Source organism: Glossina fuscipes, unplaced genomic scaffold, assembly GCF_014805625.2.
Source record: "Glossina fuscipes isolate IAEA_lab_2018 unplaced genomic scaffold, Yale_Gfus_2 221, whole genome shotgun sequence".
In the NCBI taxonomy this organism is placed as follows: Eukaryota; Metazoa; Arthropoda; class Insecta; order Diptera; family Glossinidae; genus Glossina; species Glossina fuscipes.
In genome coordinates, this window is record NW_023998564.1 from 1,804,868 (window position 1) to 1,826,919 (window position 22,052).

Genomic DNA, 22,052 nt, shown 5'->3' on the forward strand with positions numbered 1-22,052 from the left:
TTGCAGAGATGACGTGTTGTATCGAGTGTGAATGAAATGCGAATGTAAGGAGCTTTTACTGTATTGTTTTCATGACCTTAGTAGAAGAGAATAAAGTAGCGTTGCCAATTTCGATAGGTTTCTTGTTGTTCTTATTTCTTGGTGTAGGTTTCTTGTTCTTCTTATTTCTTGTTGTAGGTTTCTTGTTATTCTTATTTATTGGTGTGGGTTTCTTATTCTTCTTATTTCTAAGGTCTACGGCTATAGTCGTAAAATTCAGTTTCTATAATAATAAGTAGTGTACACAATGTTTTAGCAGTATTCTGCGCTGTAACCGAATGAAATTGACCCTTTTTATTGAAGTTTCCACTTTCAAACTCTGGCAAGCTTGAAATAAAAATATGTAACAATTTGCTTCGAATGCTTCTTCTTATTTAATAAAATAAATGACAACAAAATTTTGTCCTAATCCGTCTAATTTTGCTTTTTACTAATTTCTGAAATCAAAATATTTTAAAGTGTGTCGAGTATTACTTTAAAATTAAGTTTCAGGAAAAAATGTCGATCCTTAATGATATGACGTTTGAGAAATTAAAGTCCATGCAAGTTGATCACATTTCTAATTGTATGAGTAGTACGTCAGTTCTGCAAATTTGTCGAGAAAGCCGCGCTGATCCTAATAATATTTACAATATTTGGGTTCACAAACTTTTCCAAGCTTATGATATATCAGAATTTCAATACAATGATTGGTTTCAGATAATTGCATATTTAAAGAGTTTGGCCGCTGACGTGGTGCGAAGTCAAAGCTTTTTGATCAATTTTAATTGGTTACTGTTTGTTAACGTGAAATTCCTCTTTTTATTTCAGATAAAAGATACAAGGGTAAATCAGAATACTTTAAGAACCCCTAATTTACTTGCTTCCACCGAAACGACCATTAATTCCACAAAAGAATGGAAATTGTTGTCAGATACTCAACAATTAATAACAAGATTTGAAACTATAATAACTAATTCTAAGACTGATGTTGCCATTTGGAGTCTGCTAATAAGTTTTACACTTGAAGTGTTTGTTATGCTTTTGAAAACAGATAAGAAAGGGTAATAAAGTTGTGGATTATTAGATAACTTTAATTTTTGTTTAAAAATTTATATTTTAATTTCTCCTTCCAGTCACGTGCTTGCGCTTGTAATTGCACAACGACGATTGCTAATTTTAATCACAGAATCCATTAACACTATCAAAGTCAAAAATGGTTATGAATTCGAAGCAGTTGTTCAAGGTTTCAGAGTTCAACATCATTTCCTAAGTGAATTTTAAATTTCATATATATTTTCTATGTAGTTTTAACGATTTTATGCGATGTAAGCTCTTTGTTAACTTCAGTGAACTTTAAAATAGCTATTGAAGGTTGGCATGCGGTTGGTAAGCTTAGCTATACCTGCCAGGTATTATCGAAATCGTTTGAAGATGGTAAAGAAAGTCTACAAAACGGTAAAATGATTGATTGGTCGATGCAACCTTCCTTAAAAATCTTAAAGGAAATAAAGAAATATTTGCATTATCTTCAAGAAGTGAGTATATTTCATTATTTATAACCATAGGCAAAAAATGTTTGTCATTTTGATTGCAAAGCCTAGAAGCGCCCATTGTGGGCATGAAAATACAACGTAGAGATTACACGCAAGTCTGTTTTGATTTCACAAGCACCATTTGCAGAATTTGTTTTAAATATTGTTGCCAATTTTGTCATCAGTTATCAGTCCTTCTTTGTACTGAATTAATTCCGCACGTTTCGGAATGTTCTGGAACGTACTTGCTGTTGTTTATGTATGATGATGTCCGGAAATTTACGCAAGATTAAAAATTTATTTAGAAAACAAATTTAATACCCGCCATCGAAGGATGAGGGCAAGACATCTTTTTTGAGGGGTATATTAATTTCTCAAAGCCCACAAAGAAGTTTCACAGACAAAGTATATATATATCCTTGATGAGCATCGAATTTTGAGTAGATGTAAACATGTCCGTCTGTCCATTTACGTAATGTGTGTTGTAAATATTTTTCTTGCCTCAAAGATGAAGCTATCAGTTTCAAATCTGGCAGATACGTGGGAAGTTTTTGCATGCAGATTAGTATTAAAAATGGGCCATATAAACTGAAATCATCTCTATTTTTCAAAACAAATAAAAAATTTCTTTTCACTTATTACTCATAAATAACAATATATAAACTTACAAAAATGTGAACGTGTTTTCTATGGAAACCGTTGCAGTATCTCTACAAATGTGTGGGAAAATTGACTACGTCTAACCAATATAATAGTGCAATTTAATTTTTTGTTAATGACTTTATTTTTTATTCTTATCTAGCGAAAAGACGAATGTGGCGAAAGCTTTTTAAAAGTTATCTCTTTCTATTCAAAACTATTAAGGCATCTATGTAGTCGAACTTTGCCAGTCCTAAAGGAATTCCTTGAAATATATATTTTGAATAAACAGTAAGAACATTAGAAAAAAATTTTTGGAGAACTTATATGAAAATAATTTTAATATTTACAAAAAAGTATTTTTCAACAAAGAAATTGCGGAGCGATTGGAAAAGTTATCGATCAAGAGTTTTATGAAATGTTTTCAAAAATATATCAAGAGAAAGAAGTGGGGAAAGTAAGACGAAAATACGATTATTTGAAAACAAGAACTAACTTTACCTTTTTAAATAGATTGTCGTGTTGCATATTTCCGAAGACGCCAGCGCGCATTTCCTTGGTTGTAATTTCATTCAAGATTATTTAACGGTTTGCCTGGACAACCATTATCAACATCAATATTTCATTATGAATAATGTTAAATTTTTTCTTCAAATATTTTTCAAATTATTTGAAAGTAAGTTAATAATCCCTAGAGTTGATTTTCTATATATTTTTCTAAATTCAATATAGCTCCTATGATTTATGCTGATTGTCGAAAATATAATGAAGTTTTGGAATATTATGCTGTCTTAATGTTGTTAGATTCAAGCTATTGTTTACATCGACATTTTTGCAAATTTGTCTTGGAGGAAAAGTGGATTTTGGCTTTTACCAGTTTGCAAGTATTAAAAATTTATTACAGGTAAATTATTTTACTAATTTATGAATGGAAATGACTGCTACGTTCTGATTATTATTTTTCTGTTTTTAGTTACCAACATTTCAAGATGGACTCCTATGCTGTGAGTTTGGAATTCTGGATGAAATGCTTAGGACATTGCACCGTGCATAAATTTAATGAAAGAATATTCTTTATACAAGATTTAACAAAATCCTTGATTGCCAGAATTCCTGAGCACATACTTTCTGAGCAGGGCGAGAGATTAAGGGAATTGCTATTGTTTGTCAATGATAAACATAATGCTTCTCCTTTGAGTCTCCGTTTCGACTCAGATTTGCAAAAACTAAAGAAGCTAAATGGAAACTTTACGGGAGTTGTAAGCCCTTCTTTAATTCTTTTTCATATATACAAAAAAATATCGTTTTGCTTTTATTGCTATATTCTACTTACATATTTAGCCACTAAATGCGTAGGTATGGTCACAAGGCACACAGTAGTTGTGTTGTGAATGATAGCTCTTAAAAGTGCAAGAAATTTCAAGAGATCCTGTTGAAAACGATCATCATACCATAAAGGCAATGCCAATGATGATATACATAAGCGTAGTAATTTCTTTCCTGGATTTTCTTTATCATATTTACGCATTTGGAATTTGGTTACGATTTGTAATACACGCTCGTATTTGTTATTAGCAAACAAGTTACGAGACGAGATAGCGGGTCCCACTTCGTTTAGTGTACTTCGTTATATAAAAGGATGTATTAATTTAGAAAAGCCAATCTTCTTTTCAAAGGTCTATTTTGTTTCTTTTGCTTGTTTTTTGTTTCTTGTGCCAACAATTAATTAAACTTTGTTGCTATGCATTTGGCACTTACCGAAAATATGAAGGAATTCAAAGTTTGGATTTAAGCCGAATAAAATTTACCCTTCTTTACGCTTCGGTTCAATTTTATGCGCTACGACCATTTACGGTGAAAGGATACGATTAGGTTTGTGGTGATGATATACAACACTCTGAAGGACTTTGGTTGAAGAAATTTTTTATTATGCGCTGTCTGTTCGCCTTGTTTTCTTGCATTATATCTACAGGCGTCAATTTTTGAAATATTTTGATAAAATTCTGTACAAACACACGTTTTGGCCTAACGCCGAGTGCTCACTTTTCGACTAAATCCCACGCAATCTCTTATTGTGAAAAGTCTGCAGGGTGTAGCATACCTAAAGGCGACTCTTACTAGCTTTATATTGTCTGACAAACCCTTACTACACCGAACGATTCAAAATAATCTTCTGAATCGATCTACGCTTTTCTATTCGTCTGTCCGTGCCGTTTTTTTGTGTTCAACCTACAGGTCGCAATTTTGCGATATTTTCTTGAAATTTCGTACATAAACGTTTTTCGACCCAACGGCTATCGAATATGGTTCGGATTGGACCACTTTTTCGATCTCGTTCTATATAAAACTTTAATTTGAAAAGTCGTTGCGTGTAGGATAATAAATATTTGCCGTGGTCACCATACTCTTTTTTTACTTCTTTTATATTGTCATTATTATAGCTTATGTAGACTAAAGAAATAAATTAACAGGTAATAAAATCGACTTTTTTATTTTTGTATTTATTATATTTTATTTTTCTTATAGTGTACTTTATACAATATTTTTCTTATTTTGTAGATAACTAAATTGAATCTCCTAATTCAAAACCCCAAGTATATCAATGACTCTATTATGGATTCAATAGTGCAAGTATTTGAATATCTTCTAAAACACCGTCCTTCTTGTGATTACTCACGTCTTCAATTATTTTTCGATTGCTGCTTTAAACTATTTGTCAATTTCTCTTTAGAAAATGTTAATAAGAAAATTATGAAATGCTTGGAAGAGAACGATAAAAATGTTATTTCGATTTGCTCAGTTTTCATGTTAGAATTTATAATTAAATATCGAAAGCAATTATTATATAAAATTCTACCAGAATATCTAGGAAAATCTTTAGAAAAGGTTGTAGTCTTACTCGATGTCAAATTTATAAACAAAGAGAGTCAAAAAGAAGAATTGAAGATCTTTTTAACCTTGCCCAAACTAAATATGGAATTGTTACCCTTAATGGATTATGCAACCAATTTTAGAAAGAATCCACATCAAGACGTAAGGCCGTCTTATAATGTTAAAACAATTTTAAATAATTTATTAGCACAATCAACTGAATTGAAAAACATGCGGACTCATTTTGATGAGGAAGATGTCCACATTTTAGAAAAAATTAAACATAATGTAGATAAGTGCTATGAAATTTAAATTTTATTACAAAAAAATTTTTTTTAAAAAAATATTAAAAAACATTAATGCATCTTATACATATTTATATATATTATCTTATTATTATTGTAAATCCTGTTCCTCGTCTATAAATATACCTTTGTAAATTAAGCAAGTAGATAAATAAAACAAAATTCGCAAATTGATAAATTTTAATTGCGACTAACCTGCAAAGCTGGCCGACATAAAGCACACTATACTCCCAACCACAAATGCTCGAAAAGCTACCTTGGCGATTAGAGGTCTTTGCTTTGGGGCCATAGCACTTAGACTGCCAATTAATATACCCATGGAGCTCGGATTAGCAAACCCGCAAATGGCAAATGTTGCTATGGCAGCACTTCGTGCCTGTTTTGTTTTTTATTTATTTTTTTTGTTGATCGTCTGTTAAGTATTTCAAGTATCAACTTACATCAATTGCTTGGTTTTTTATATATTCTCCCAGACGTTCGTAGGCTACAAATTCGTTGATTATTGTTTTTGTTGCCACCACTTTGGCTACGATATCACAGTCTTTCCATGGCACTCCCATAATCCAAGCCAAGGGTATAAATAATTTGGAGAAAACCCATTCGAAATCGATTTGATCGAGGCCCACTAAGAAACCAAGCCAACTGACCAGCGCATTCAGAAAAGTTATAAAGCCCAGAAAAGCTACCAAGTTTGCTACAATTCCCAAAACAATAGGTAAAGCGTTATTGGCACCATTCGCGGCTGCATCCAAAACGGAGGTATCTTCTCTGGAAACAGCATACGTAAAATAAATGATAAAAATGAGATGTGGACTCAGCTGGATTCTTTTTCTTATTATTAATTAAAAATAAAAGGAAACAAGCAGAGTCCGAAGAACCAAAACTAAGAATTTAATCTTCTCTTTTTTTTTGGGGGTTGTTGAGTGGAGGTGGACTACGCTTATAAATTTGTGGCTTAATAAACAGTCTTAATTATTGGTAAGTATTATATATAAAATACAACAAAAAAAAAAAAACGCCCGCAATGGCTAATGCCGATATGTTAAGTGTAATTGTTGTATGTATGTAATTGTCGATTGTTGAGTTGTTCGAAGTCATTTGAAAAAAAAAAGAAAAAAACAGTATTGTAAACTTTGGCTGAAAACGAAAAAGGAATGCTATAGTAATAGAAAATGATTGGACGCAAAAAATAATTTAAAACGATAAATTCGCTTTCCTAATAAAGCAAGTTACTTCCCCGAAATGACGTACATTTTCTGCTATAAAGAGATCGAGGAGACCATCGTATAACTTCAAGAAGTTAAAAGAAGCTCTAGTATCATCAAGCGTGTGACGTCTGAAATATTCGATGCTCAGCAGACTCGACAACATTGCAAACTTTACAAATATCACATGGTACATCACGAATCATTTTTAAATATACTTGTGTGACCATTCATAAGTCTATAAATAATTTTGATTTCCCAGAAATTAAAGAAAGACTCTGAAAAGGGTTTGAATTGAAATGCGGGATTTATTTTATTGGAAAGGCGATTGGATTTAACACGCCCAATTTCTTTAATTTAGTTGTTGAAAGATGTTGCAAATTGCCCGTATTGCTCCGTTGGGAGTGCATTTGATGGACGAAATTGTCCCATTAACTTGAGCCCTTTTTGCAGGAAAATCGGCTTTTTCATTTAAAAACCGCAGTGACCAGGTATCATCCACTTGAGATTTATGTAACATCCTGTGTATATCAAACACATACTGTTTCTTTCCATCTTTTTTATTTATTAGAAGTAGAGCTGACTTGCTATCCGAAAAATAAAAATTCTTTTGATACAATCATTAATAGACACCTTAATAGCAAGCAATTCAATAAAAGTCGAGGAAAGTTCCTCCGCTACATTGCATCTATATACTATTTTAAACAGATGCTTCACTACCGACAAGCTAGATATATATCAGAGCCGTTGTTGTAATGAAGAACCAGCTCCTTTCCTCCATCGCTTTGCAGAACTTGGACACATGCCCATATCTGCCGCACTTAGAGCATTGCTTTAAGACAGATACAAAGTACTCCGCGGGCAAATTACAAAAATTAAATTTAATTACTTTGGTGAAGGCTTTCCCTTTAAATCCTATTTTGATGCTAGTGGTTGGAATGAACACTTGTTTGTTGTTACGATTTTTTCTACGAAATCTAACAATAGGCTTGATAGGAACTTCGGAGACGGTCTTTTCGATGATCTCGTTTTCACTCTATGCTTTTAAGTTCTTTTTTTTTTGAAATCATTGTCTTTGACGAAGATGTTAGCATTACCAGCAGAGCTGAAAAGCAATTTAGCTCTACCTCTGGTAAACTCTTTGAATTCTACTAAGCCGTCAATCTTGAATCATCCCCATCCATCCTCGATCTCTTCTTATGCTCATCCGTATGGAAATCCTAGAAATCGTCCCTATCCGTGACAACTAACCCAGATCTTGTCTCCTTAGGGAGACAGGCTGATGTTGTTGTCGCTATCATCCCGGGGAAGACTTACCAATCCGGACGAAAAACGAAAAATAATTAATATATATATTTTATTTTTTAAAATTTCCAAAAATTTCGTTTCGTTTTTAAACCTGTCTTTCTTTCAATTCCTTTAAATTACGTTTTTTTTTATTTTTTTAATGGTTTTTTCACTAACACCAATAAAACACGAAAAAAAAAATTATCTAACTGCCCTTTGCCGAAAGTCAAATGCAAGTGCCGTATGAAATTGAGATAAAATCACTTTTATCATGTCAAGCAATGCAGAATCGTTTCTTGAATAGACTTAAACTGTCCGAATATGTGTTCATTTTTGATTAATTTTGCGCAATTGGGTTTGTGAGGCTCGATTTTTCTTTTTAACAGAATATTGCCCTGTCTTTCTTTTTTTAATAGGGATCTCTTCTTAACAGAATATGGACGTGTCTATTTCTTTTTAACAGTATATCGACCTGAATTTTTCATTTTAACATTATGTTAACCTGTATTTTTGTTTATAACAGAATATCCACTTGCATTTACCTCACTTCTCTCACAAAATCGAAGCGTTGCATTATTTTGAAAGCAAATCTGTGCTCACTCCATTCTTCACACTTGGCGCTATTTTTATAAACCATGTAAAGGAAAAAACCAGGTAACGGCTTTTAGAGAAAAATCAAAAGCATTTTACACTTGCACAAAGAAGTTCTATGAAGTAAATAATTGCGAAAAAAAAATTAAAAAAAAAAATTAAAAAGGTTAAAAATTGGAAGAAAAAGTTTGTGAAACAATTACATAAAACTAAAATAAAAAAACCACAAATAAGTATAAAATTAAGAAAAAATGTACTATATTTACTTAAAAAGAAGTTTTGTATTAAAATATATAGCACTTAATTAGTTAAATAAGTGTAAGGGATTTGATAATAAAGTTCAATGCTGCAAATGCATCTGTAGTTAACAGGTGAGAGTTGAAACCGAAACACTTTTAACTAATTGCCGTTGACGTAGCCAAACTTTGTATAATGTCAGGCCCTCTTGCAAATTCTTGCGATTTTCATAAACTACTCGTAATAACTTTCTATTTTGCTGCATTGTTAAATCAAAAAACACACTTGTACTACTTCTATAAGTCAATTAATTTCGAAGCAGATCATTAAGGAATCCCTCTACGGCCACGTCAACAAATTCTATCATGTCTGGTTCGGTTTGATCTTGCAGCATAACAATTTGATTATGCAGACGTTTAGAGGCGCCGTTAAGCGTTTCCGTGGCCATATCGGTGGCACGTTCACCTAGCTGCAGTAACAATTCGCCTATTTCAGTTAGCATTTGCGCAGATTTTCCCGTTGGAAATTGCGGCCTTTTCCTTTAAATTGTGGATTATAGAATCACAATCACTTCAAAAGAAGGCTGATAACCCTACTGTTTAAGTACTGTTTGGGCCCGCTTGTAATCTTGGATAGCTTGCGCAGAATGTTTTTCCTCAATTAAAGCTTTCAGTTTGGCCAGCAATGAAGGCAGAAAGTGTAAACGTTTTAACAAGGAGACCCAAGGAGATCTGGTTCCCTGCAAATTACCTGTGATTTGTTCACTACAACTAGAAGCAGATTTGAATTTTTTTTGGCCATTTTTAACTTTATGTAAATGTTTCACCAACTTCCTTTTGCACCTGTACAAATGACTTTGATTTCTCGCTAAAAACCGCTAGCTGGTTTTTCCTTTACAAGGTTCATAAAAATTAGTATCATCTGTTGAGAATAGAGAGAGAGAACATTCTTGCTTTCAATAAATGGTAGCGCTTGAATGGACGAATGAACATGAACAAGGAGAATACGAAATTAATCACGTGTTCATAGCTTTAATAGTTTTAAATAGTTTTCTGTTAACCATAAAAATTAACATGAGATCTCTGTTAAATGTACCGAGCTTAAAAGGCATTTGATACATTTTAAAGTGAAATCTCTGGTTTTCTGAACCGAACTTATCAAGGGGAGGTGTGTGTTGCTGTCTCTTTGACCTAACAAAAACGTTTCTCACAGTCCCACATACTAAACTAATAAATATAATATTAACTTGCCTAGTTCTGTATATAAACTTATGTGGTCATATAACTCGTAAGGCAAACAATTTGTCTCCGGAGGTCACTTGAGTTCTTCTTCTCATGCTGAAACCAAACTTTGCCTACCTCAAGGTTCATTCTGGGTACCTTATTGTCCAATCTAATTGTGAATGAATTTTCCGATTCGGTAAATGGCGGTTATCGATATTTCGGATGGACAGACAAGCTTAGATTGAATCAAGAAATGGTTGTGAGTCTGTCTGTATCCTCAAGTACCCCCGGGTGTTGCGGATATGCCCATAAGCCTAATGCACCACAAGTGTTGCAGGTTACAAAAACTTCTAAATATCACAAAACTGATCAAAATCATTGCGATTGAAAGAAAATCTGAAAAGTAAATAAACAATTAATAAAATTATAATTAATCAAAGTATATTAACATTATAAGCCAATTAAATAAATAAATTGTTGTCGGAAGCGGTGAAGCAATAAATTGAGAGTATTTAACGAGTATCAAGCAACAGAAGACTACGATGACGAATCGTTTAATTTCCGTAGCGCAGCAGTTGAGAAAACATGAAATTGTTTACAAATTACAGCTAGAGACAAAGGTAAGCACAAAATAGCGAATTGAAAAGAAAACATATGAAATTGTTCACAAATCAAAGCTTTTTTTCGCTAGTTTGTGTCTACCTTTGTGTCTAGCTTTGATTTGTGATGTTGAGGATATGAAATGTTTGATAAGAAACTTTAAAAATAAATAAGTCAAGAGAAAATAATTGCCCGAAGGGCGCCATACTTGATTCAATTGATTGCACATAACAACTGCAAACAATAAATCAAAGTCCGATCTTGATTTCTGAAAATCTTCAACCGTGGACGGAAAATCTAAAGGCGTAAAAGTGAAATGTATTGCTATGTGAAAAATAAATTTTGGAAAATGTGATTAAGGAGATGCTTACTAGCTGTGCTCTTTATTCCTCTGCTCATCGTTTAGAAATGTAATCACGATACAAAAAGTTTTCTAAGAATGTCTGGTATAGCTTTCAATTGTGATATTTCTTTTTCTAAGAGATTTAAGCTAGCTATGTTTTTTTATACTCTGCCATTTGTGGTACAAAGATATATTCAGTTTGTGCGGATGTGCACAACACACAAAACGGTTTGAGGTAAACCTATCTTTTGTTATAGCGATTGATTTACTCGGTTACGCTTGTCTATCCGTCTGACTACCTACCTTATTTCTTGTGTTTAACTTATAGGCCGTATTTTTTTGGATATTTTGATGGAATTTGTACACTGGGGTGTTTTGGCCCAACGGCGAAGTCCATCTATCCGTGCCTTTGTTTGTGTATCTCTATGTGATAAAGCCAGTGGAATGACTTCGAATTTGGTAAAGACATTACATGCAGGTTGATATTGAAAATGTGCCATATCGGTAAAATGATACGCTTGCAGTGCCACTTAAACTGAGAGTATTTCTGTTTTCAAATGTAAAAAATTGGGTCTTTTTGCTCATTACTCATAAATTGTAGAAGATACAACTATGACATTTTGTAGGTATTCGATCCTGATCAATGCGAAAAGAATTAAAAAAACTGACACTCTCATCCGTTATTTGGAGCATTCAACTTCCATTTGTGTCGAGTTTTTTTTGTAAATAAAGGTGAGAGTATAATATATATAATTTTTTCCCTCGTTTTTAAATCTTTTTTTTGTTATTTACGTATATAATTGCATTCTTCGATCTGCAAAACGCCTTGCAAAAAGAGACCAATCAAACTACAAGAGACGGGTAAAAATAGCAAGAGTTACAATCAAAGCAATATTTCAGTAGCGTTGAAATAATACCAAATGAAATAAGTCTAGATACTACTTTACCGATAAGTTCACTACTATCGTTAATAGTGTTTTCATTATAGCCTAGAGATATAATACTAGAGAGCTTTGTAATAAACGTGCTTAGTGACTATTAGTGATAACAATGGTTTAGAACTGTATAAGAAAATGTAACCAGATATAAACTATATACATAACGGCTTTACTTTGCACCAATAGATTAAAGTTAAACGCAAAAGTAATAAATTTACGGCACTAAAATGAAACAAAGTGGGAAACTATATTACTTTGAAAATTAACTAAGAACAAATAGAAAGAGTGGGACAGAAATCAGCGAGTGTGTAGTTATACCACGAACCTACATTTTGATTTATCGATTTTAGACCTTGTCAACATTTGTCATACTCTACACCATTTGTGATATACGCTATATTAAGTTTGTGGTGAAGTATATAACTTGTCGAGTTTGTTTCTAAATCGATCCATCTGCGTGTCTGTCCATCTATTAGTCTGATGTCTGCTTATGTGCTCTTGTACACAAAATTGCGGTGTTTTGGCTCAACGATAAACCATACTAAAAATTGTTCAAATCGAACCACTTTTCATCATCTCCCCATATAACACCTTATTTCGAAAAGTCGTTACATCATGTGAATTGATAGCTACAATAGAAGGTTGATGTATCTTACGTGTTATGGGTGTTGTGTACATCTCAGCAGACTTAATATACCATAAGAGGTAAATTGGTTCATAACAACAATTTGACATAAAAAAGAACCTTACCGAGTTTGTACCGCGCAGTTTTTTTTTTAAATCTCTCATAAGAGTTCGTATGACAGAGCGGCAAAAAAGTAAATTTGTTTATAATACTAATTTTATATAAAAATTATAATTGACAAAATTTGAACTAAATGCATCTATTTTTTGGACGCCATTCCTTGTAACGGTTCTCAAAAATAGTAAGTCTTTTAACAAAAAGGTTTAATGTTTAACATTTTAGCATAAAAATTTGCCCTAGGGAATTTGGATCGCATAACTTTACTTTGTAGACTTCAACATTTATAAGTTCTCTTATGAAAAGCAAGCCCTTTTATGGCCCCAAAGTCTAATATGTGGTTTATTATGACAGAAACATATGAAAAATAATAAATCTGTTAACAAGTATGTTAACTTTAAGAAACTTGGGCCATGTCAACTGACATTTTACCACCACCCAATGTGAGAGCTTTAATGAAAAACTCTTTGTAATAATGTATAGTTTTTCAGGTATTGTCACAAAAATGAATGAACAGCTGACTATATAAGGCGAAGAGGTGTATGGTATCTAAAGGTCGATCTTAATGTTTCTCTATAAGTGCAATAAGGTGACGGTCAGAAAGAAGTGGAGAAATGGATAAGAAGCGGCTGCCGACTAGTGGGGGTGTCTCCGATCAGCAGGTGTTATATGTCCTTACTGACATAGTACTCGCGAAAGCTACGACCATGTTGAAATATGAACCCGATGACCTAACTGTTCGGTTATGCAGCAGTCCATATTCAGTAGCTGTTGACATAGCTACAATTTTTTTCTGCTTAAAAGATAGTAGTAAAGACAGTACCACCGCATTGAAAGCCGTGTAGTAATTGTCCTTTTCGGATTCGTCCGTGTACATGACTTAGTGATTAGTTAAAATATATTTGATTTAATTAAATTCAGACGGTTTTTTGTGGTGCAAAATTTATTACAGAATAGTAAAAATGCACTTTTTTGTTGTTTTTTAATATGACCAACCACTGAGGAGTTGTACTTTATTCAGACGGTTAGAAAGATATCGGGAAAAAGAAAAGAGATAGGAGTGTGGGGCTGCAGGCCAATAAGTGTATGTCAAATCGATAAGTATTCTGCTTTTGCTGACTGAGCACTCACTATAGTTAAAACCAAATGAAGCTGTGCAGGACTTGACAGTGTAGTTGCTATTATTACCTACTCGGCTACGGAGGGATATGCTGACTTATTTCGTAAAAGGAGTAACATTGACTTTTATGCTTTATTGGGTAGCAACAGATACTATAAGATTTGTAGAGACCCATCGGTCTTAGTTGGGCAAAAGGGCATTTCTTTTTATAGAAATGTTTTATTTTTAAATTTCTCTGTTACTTGGGATTGCAAAAAAAATTTTTTTTTTCTAAAGTTAGTTTAAATGATTGCTTGTCGACAATTTATTATTTAAGGATGCTGAAGGACTTTGTTGTTGTGGTTTAGATAATAATAGTAATAATATAATTAACTTACGATTTTGCTAATCTTATATTGTCCGATTTTGTTTTACTCTCTTCGGTTTCTGGCATATAAAGTTTCGATAAAGCTAACGACGCTGGAGCAGCCATTACACTAGCGGTTATAAGATGAGCAGCAGAAGCTCCAAATTTTAAATATGCTGCTAACACCGTGCCCGAAACTGTAGCGAACCCCGAAACCATTATTGAATGGATTTCACTGGCTGTTAATTGCGATATATAAGGTCTAATGACAAGTGGGCATTCGGACATGCCTAAGAAAATATTGGCTGCAGCGTTAACACTTTCACATACGGTAGTGTCCAATAGCTTTTGGAGTATCCAACCCAATTTCATAATAACGATTTGCATCGCGTTTAAGTAATATAAAACGGATATAATGAAACTGAAAAAGAATATCACAGGTAAAGCGGTAAAAGCGAAGACACCTTCAGTAACTATGGTATCACCAAAAACGAAACGATTGCCAGCATCGGCGTACGACAGAAATGTGGCCACTTTATCGCCAATACAATTAAATATATTACGCCCCACTCTCCAACGTATGCAAACGATACCGAGTAAGAATTGGACGGCGACACCAATTGTAATTTGTCGCCATTTGATAGCTTGACGTTGTGATGAAAATACATAACCGCCCAGTATGAAAACACAGGGAGCCAATAAAGCGACCAATTTGCTTGGAGCATTACGTGTTTCGAAATATAAGAAAATAACCAAAGCTAAGACTAGAATAAGTAACTGTAACAGGGATATAGGTCTGAAAAGGAGTAAAATATCATATCTCGAATTTTATAAATTTAAAAAATTCTACCTTTGTTTACTAAAATGCAGACACTTTGTGCGCAGTGGTTTCAAAATGCTGCGATATAAACGATGACCAATTTTGGGCTTAAATACTAAATAATAAAACAGACCTAAATATGTGAAACCAAGCAATAAAGCTAAGAAACCATAACCGTCACAATATTGCATGCCGCATAGAGGGTGATTAGTTTGATTACCAGATCCATCCTCATTAACAATGTGATTATCATTTTTGCCATCATTGCAATAATTAGATTCTGAAATTGAAAATGAACAAAGATAAGCATTCAATGATGTAGATTTTCACTCACCAACATCCAGGTGATGATAAGTGGCATATGCGAAATATCCTATTACTACTAAGTGCACTGAACGTCTAAGACATGTAATCGTGAACTTTTTCAATCCGGCCTCCGGTTTACGATGCTTTACATCCTGTTCGGTTACCATTTGAAAATTTTCAGCCTAATTTTTTAGTTGCAGGAAAAAGAAAAGTTCTTATTATTTTTTTACATTGTATGTGTACGTCCATACCTTACGAGTTCCCGTAATGTCAGTAACTCCTGATTCCACTTTCTATAAATTACATTAATTGGTTTAGTTAATATTTATGATGATTCATAACAATAATTCATAAAAAAATGTATTTTTAAGCTGGAAATTACCTCGTCAGGCGTAAAAGCTTCATTTAATTCTCCGTTGCTGAAATTTTCGTGCATTTTCTGATAATGAAATTGTAAAAAATAAAACAATAAATGTCACTTTATGCTTAAAGGCCATAATCGAATGGGTTTGAGGTACCATAAAATTTTTATTACTTATTTCAATTATTTAGAAATCGAAGTCTTTAACAAAAGATTTCTATTATTGCAAATATTTATAATTTATCACAATAAAAATGGCACAATGTTAATCTGTTCATACTTGAACAGATTATACATTTTAAAAATTTTCCTTACGTGAAATTGATTTTACATTACTCTCATCGTTTAGACTACTAAGTCATGCCTACCAACGGCACCATATACTCAATTTTATTACACCTATCGCGGAAGGTTCGTCCCAATGTTTGCGGCACTCAGAAGGATATATAAAGTGTACATCCAAATTTCGAATCGACTTAACCATATCTCTCCGTCCGTCTGCTTAAAAGTGGGCGGTATGTGTTTGCAAAGATTGAGATATTGGCTATAAATTGGGCAAAAATTTTGAAATTTCGCGGCAACAGATTCGAAATCCATTCACATGTGCTTATCTGTTTATCTGGCCATCTGTCCGCTTGTCCACCTATGTCTGTCGCAGACATTCTCTAGGTTACAAAAAGTTAAGATATTGCGTTAAAATTCCTCTTAAGAGCCTTGCACCAAGTTCCGGCGAACGGATCCGTATTGAAAATAGTCTAAATCGTTCTTAAAACATACAGACTTAAGCTGAGAACACCCCCGTTTTCAAACAAAAAAAAAATTACTATTAAATTACAACAGACACTACGGTAGCTGTAGCAAAACGGAAAAAAGTTGACCACGCCTTTCCTTCCATAATTGTTAATTGTAAATGTCCACCTTGCAATAAACTTGGCAACGGAAACCATTCGCATTGCAATTTAAAAAATTTTGCATTTGATATTAGTTTGGGGAAAAAGAAATCCATTATTTTTATATGAACTTCAGAACTTTATTTAACATGCTTCGGATTGTCCGATTTGGGTCAAATATGCACCGTTTTGTTGTACGATTTGTTGCCATTTTAAAGGTAACTTCAAAATGCCTCTCTCATAGAAGTCCTGGTCTCTATTTGCAAAAAACTCTAGTAGTCGATTTTCACAATCCTCCCTAGATTCCAATTTTTTATCATTAAAGAAATTTTGCAATGCAAGAAAAAGATGATAATCGCTTGGTGCCAAGTCCGGACTGTATGGCGGATGCATTAAAACTTCCCAACCAAGCTCCCGAAGTTTCTGGCGAGTCACTGTAGATGTGTGTGGCCTAGCGTTGTCCTGGTGGAACACGACACCTCTCCTGTTGGCCAATTCTGGCCGTTTCTGGTCAATCGCTATCTTCAAACGGTCCAGTTGTTGACAGTAGTCAACTTCGATCATTTCTCCGATTTTATCGACATTTTCGACGACCGGCCTACCTGTGCGAGGTTCATCTTTAACATCAAAAATTCCTGAACGGAATCTACGAAACCAAAATTGCACATAATTGGCTCTTACAGTATCGGAACCATAAACACCATTCACAATTTTAGCCGCCTGGCTTGCATTTTCGCCTTTGTCAAAAAAAAAATGTAAAATGTACCGAATTTTCTCTTTGTTCACTTCCATTTTTAACACGCTGTAACTCACAACTGAATGCACCAAACAAAAAACAGCAAAAGAATTTTTTTTACTGCGAAATGTCACCTTTCCAACGAGCATAAATATGAAATTCTTTGATCGATACTTTACGAGAAATCTATCAGTGCAGCCATCTACCGAAAAAATAATGGATTTCTTTTTCCCCAAACTAATATTTCTGATCTTAAGATGCTTTCAATTGGCAAATTTATTGCAAGTTTGGGTAATCGCGAGCAACATATACTGTGAAAAAGCATTCTAAGCAAACCTAATATTTCATTACGCTAGCAGTAAGTAATGATGGCACTTGTTAGGTGGATATAAGCGCTTCAAATGAGACCTTCATCCTAAACATAACAAAGATGCGCGATTTGTTGTCCCCATTTAATAACTTTATAGATAGAGTCATGCCTTCCGTCTCTACGGTGCTGTTCGCAATATCACTCGTACTTCTTCCGATATGTATGGAATTTGAATTGGTTTATTTATTTATGTTTATTCCCTCATTTCATTCATCATTTATTACGTCTTGTTAGCTTCTTATAAATAAGCTTTTAATCTCCTGAGGAGCGGTATATAGTTCGAAGAAGACTCATTTCTAAATTTAGTTTACGGTATTCTATCCCACCTGCTTAAGATAAATGAGCTTAAACTCAAATAAACAAATTGATTCGTAAATATAGCAAAGTAAGCTTTGCATGATGTTTAGTTCCATTTTCGCTCAGAAAGCAGTACCTCCGGAATATTATTTTGCTTTACTAAACTAATTACGGATATTGTTAATATTGGATAAAGTTGTGCTCTTGTTTCTGTTAATACAACAAACAACAACAAACTTACTTAAGAGAGTAAATGGAATTGTACTAGTTAGCTTATGCCGTCATATGTGTTACCATAAATTATAAACAAATTTTTGTTGTTGTGATCAATTCTTCTATTGATGCGATCATATGTGCTGGTAGCTTAACTGTTTAATTTTTTTGCGACTAGGTTTTCTAGATTTGTGATATACGACATCATGTTCTACTAACGCCACAATTGATATTCAAATAGTGGATAGGTACGCAACATCCCCTCCAAAGGAATAAACTATTTTCTTATTTATTACAAATATCGGAAAGTAATTCGTCACACGGTCAAAATGATTTTTATATCCTATACAACTCATGGTATAACGGCATATTAATTTAATGCGGGTGTATGTAACGCCTAGAGAGACTTGAGATATGGCCACCTTTTTTATACCGATCGATTCAGAATCACTTCTGAGTCGATTTAAGTTTGTCTGTCCGTCTGCCCGTCATGCATTCTGCCTTCAAGATCCAAATTATCGAGATATTTTGATGACATTTGGTACACTGACGTGTTTTGGCACAAAGACGGACAGTATTTGAAAATGGTTTGCATACAATAGTTTATATTGAAGAGTCGTTATACGAACAACTATATTAAGCAAAGCGGCTGTTTGATCGTGGCCACTATTGTGTTTTTACTGGTTTTGTTTATGTTTCTTTCTACTTCTTAGCTGTCTTTATAATAAAATCGATGACGAAAGACGAGCAATTTTATTTTTTATCAAACCTTATCTGCTCTAGATTATCAAGTCTATTAAAAACAAGTATGACAATTATTTTTAGCTACGATCGAATCTTATAAATCCTCTTGGTTTATATTTAAAAAAAAAATAAAAACACAAAGAAAAAAAATAATAAAAACGGGTGGGATTTTATCATTTTCGTGCTACCAGAAAACACATTTTACATGCAACGCAGTACAGTTCTACAGGAAGCGTGTCCTTTGAACAATGTAGTCTTCCCAGCAAGATCTTTCAATGTGTTGTTAAATTGACGCCATTCCCTTTATATTTTCCCCATTCATAAATACGCTGACGGACGGACAGATGTAGCTAGATCGAATAAGCATATGGTTTTGATGGAGAAAAATATCTTCTGGGATATCTGAAGCTTTCTTTCGTCTGTTGCAACAAGTTCGAAAAATTGAATGTACCCCCAACATATGACGGTAGATTTCGAAAGCAAGCACTTTTGTAACATAGCTTTTTGACTTCAATTATATGAACGTAATTTAAAAACCTATCGAATTTACTGATATTATCATGTATTTAACAAGTACTTAATTAGTTAATTATTTTGATACGACTTTAAGGAAAGCGAAAGATCTTGATAATTGTTATGACTTACTTTTACTTGTTTCGGAGAAAAGTTAAAATATAATATACGATATTCCTTTAAATTCTATAACTAATGTTTGTGTGTGTATATAGAGAAATATATATATATATATATATTTAAATACAAATAAAGTGCATTTTTTTACTTTTGTTTTGTTTTTTTTGAACGTTAATTAAGTCAAAAAGAAATTGATTTTCAAATCAAAGCAAAAACAAAATTTATGTTAAACAGAAACAGACAAAACAAATATGCAATGCAATCGGCGAACAAGCTTGTAAAAAAAATGTGTTTTATTAAATCCGTGACACAATAGATTGTTGATTACAATGACTTTGTGTGTTAAATGTATTAAAAATTTCACCTTTTTAGAATTATTTCAACTTTAACAATTAACGCCAAAAGATTTTATATAAGTAAATATACATATATAAATATATTAGAAACGTTTATTAATGTTAATTAATTAGCTTTAAATTTGATTTTTGTTTTTCTTTTTTTTATATCGGCCACATCTTAAACCGTTAACAATATTATGTGTACTAAGTTTTTTTTATGAAACTTGCGCATTTTTCATTATAAAACGCTTTAAAAGGGAGGGAGAGGGTTTCATTTAAAAGAGACTTTTTTATTGTTTTATTTACTGCGGCTTGACAGTGTAGAACGTTTTGTATTTCGAAGTAAGTAAGAGAATAAGTTTCCGGAGCAGCCAATAACAAAAACGATAATAAGTAATTATTAATGAAAATCTCACGAATTTTTACTACTACATATATAAACATATGTAAAAAATAATTTTATTAGCATGGACGCAGAGAAATTTCGTTGTTCGTTACATATAGGAAGATAGTATTTGTCGTATGTTTGTACGCATCGGAGATTGAAAGTGTACATTTTTTTGATCAGTACAAATAGCAGAATCGTTTTAACCATGCGCGTCCATCTGGCTGATGACGAAAATTCAAATTTCAGTTGGTTTCAATTTGGTTTAAGGATTTGCCCATAATGAGAAATGTCACATACATAAGATGGAATATGTAAGAAAAACAATTTACAAAAAGTTGTTGATTGTGACGTACCGAGTACCGTTTCTGTGGCGTATTGTAACTGGCGTATTAATGCAACCTTAAGCCAATTAAGCCAATCACAACTCAAACCCATCTTTTCTTTGTCCCTTCGACTAATATTAATAGTATGTCTAGAAAAAGGTTCATGGCATTCTCCTCAATAGATGACTTTCTAATCTCCAACTTTGGCAATACTAATCCTATTGCCGCATATTACAGCGCATATGTGGATGCTAATAGATAATGAACATTGATAATTCAGCCGAAAGAGATTGGGTTTTAAAAATTAACCCAAACTTCGTAACTTCTGTTGGTAATTTATTTATTTGTTGATTTATTTATTCGAGAGTCGAGTTCAATTGAGTAAATCTTAAATTAATTAATATTAAAACTTGGTATAAGTACAATAAAACAAATAAGAAGGAAAAAAGAGAAAAAAAGCATGTACACAACTAGCATAAAGCCACACCTCTAAGCCATCACAAACATGCATAAGCTTGGCAACCGATAATATATGAAGGAGACCACACAACAGAGGCATACTCATAGGTCTAACCAAACACATGTACAAGATCTTTGGATCATCTCTTTATAAAACCAAGCGCGGACCCAGCTTCGCCTAACGAGAGCTCAATCCGCAAGTTAAAAAGTAATCTATGGTCAAATCGAACGCCTAAATCTGTGATTATTAATACTGAGAAATACGATTACAAACACTGTTCACTTTAGATTACGTAGGAAACATAGGCAAACTTTCTTTGTCGGTATGTAGAATCGCTGTCAAAAATAATCGGTCAGTAATGTTAAAAATATTTTCTTTATGCTTATTTTCATTTGAAAAAAAAAAATACTAGACAGAAGTCTAGATGTTCGTCAAAATTTTGCATTTCAAAAAAATGTCATTGTTTTCCTAATACAGTAAATATTTAACCAATTTGTTCGGTAACAAAATAAAACTGAAACCACCATTAATTATTATCTGTAAAATACAAAATTTATATAATTCGGACTAAAAGAAAAGAAACGGAATATTAGTAAAATGAAAAGCGGCGGTTATGGAAGCAACTTTGTGCACGCCGAGCAGCGCAGCAACAACATTAGATAAAACCGTTAAAGCGATTCGCGGCTACCGGCACCAGACCCACCTCGCAATACAAAGAAAAGGACGATTCATTAGAAAATCCACTGTGCACTATTCCAACATCGCAATTTTGAAAATATAGAAAGCCTATTATTCTGGCTTTCCAAGCTACTTCACAGCTCCTGTATTGATTGCATTAATTTGTGCAATTAGTACTTAGTTAGACATCATTAACATATTTCCTGCTAGCCCAATTATCACCGGACTCCTTTTCCACGCCAAACATACCCTTTTGAGCAAACACTAACAAATTGAATAGATTAATATTTTACTTTTTTTGCTTTGTTTGTTTGTACTAGAATATACATATTTTTTCTTGATGCGTATATCCTTATCGGCAGGCGCTTCAAAAATAGTTGCAGATGCCATTACATTGCTTATCAATTTTTAGATTCTGTAGTTTGAAAATTGGCTTTGGGGCACAAGTAGTGCTTTTAAGGGGGTGACGAAAAATCGCAAAGCCCACATGAAAGT

The 22,052-nt window shown here is 33.1% G+C and overlaps 2 protein-coding genes across 3 annotated transcripts; one reads left to right on the plus strand and one right to left on the minus strand.

Moving 5' to 3' along the window:
• Window positions 1–455: 455 nt before the first annotated feature.
• On the plus strand, window positions 456–5,398 carry LOC119642179. Its single transcript, XM_038041184.1, has 10 exons — window positions 456–774; window positions 850–1,082; window positions 1,155–1,264; window positions 1,327–1,556; window positions 2,356–2,483; window positions 2,550–2,649; window positions 2,706–2,868; window positions 2,925–3,096; window positions 3,166–3,451; window positions 4,752–5,398. Exons 1-10 carry the CDS (start codon window positions 538–540, stop codon window positions 5,373–5,375), a joined length of 2,283 nt encoding a protein of 760 aa, XP_037897112.1. The 5' UTR covers window positions 456–537; the 3' UTR covers window positions 5,376–5,398.
• Window positions 5,399–19,762, minus strand: LOC119642180 (sodium/nucleoside cotransporter 2). Of its 2 annotated transcripts, none has more exons than XM_038041185.1 (9): window positions 19,735–19,762; window positions 15,509–15,565; window positions 15,378–15,419; window positions 15,155–15,308; window positions 14,851–15,100; window positions 14,032–14,796; window positions 5,809–6,136; window positions 5,564–5,744; window positions 5,399–5,494 (listed from the first exon to the last, which is right to left on the minus strand). In XM_038041185.1, the coding sequence occupies exons 2-9, from the start codon at window positions 15,560–15,562 to the stop codon at window positions 5,460–5,462; spliced, it is 1,809 nt and encodes a 602-aa protein (XP_037897113.1). In that variant the 5' UTR covers window positions 15,563–15,565; window positions 19,735–19,762; the 3' UTR covers window positions 5,399–5,459. The 2 variants fall into 2 exon arrangements, with proteins under 2 accessions (XP_037897113.1, XP_037897114.1); XM_038041186.1 differs by lacking the exon at window positions 19,735–19,762 and adding an exon at window positions 19,383–19,468.
• Window positions 19,763–22,052: the final 2,290 nt, after the last annotated feature.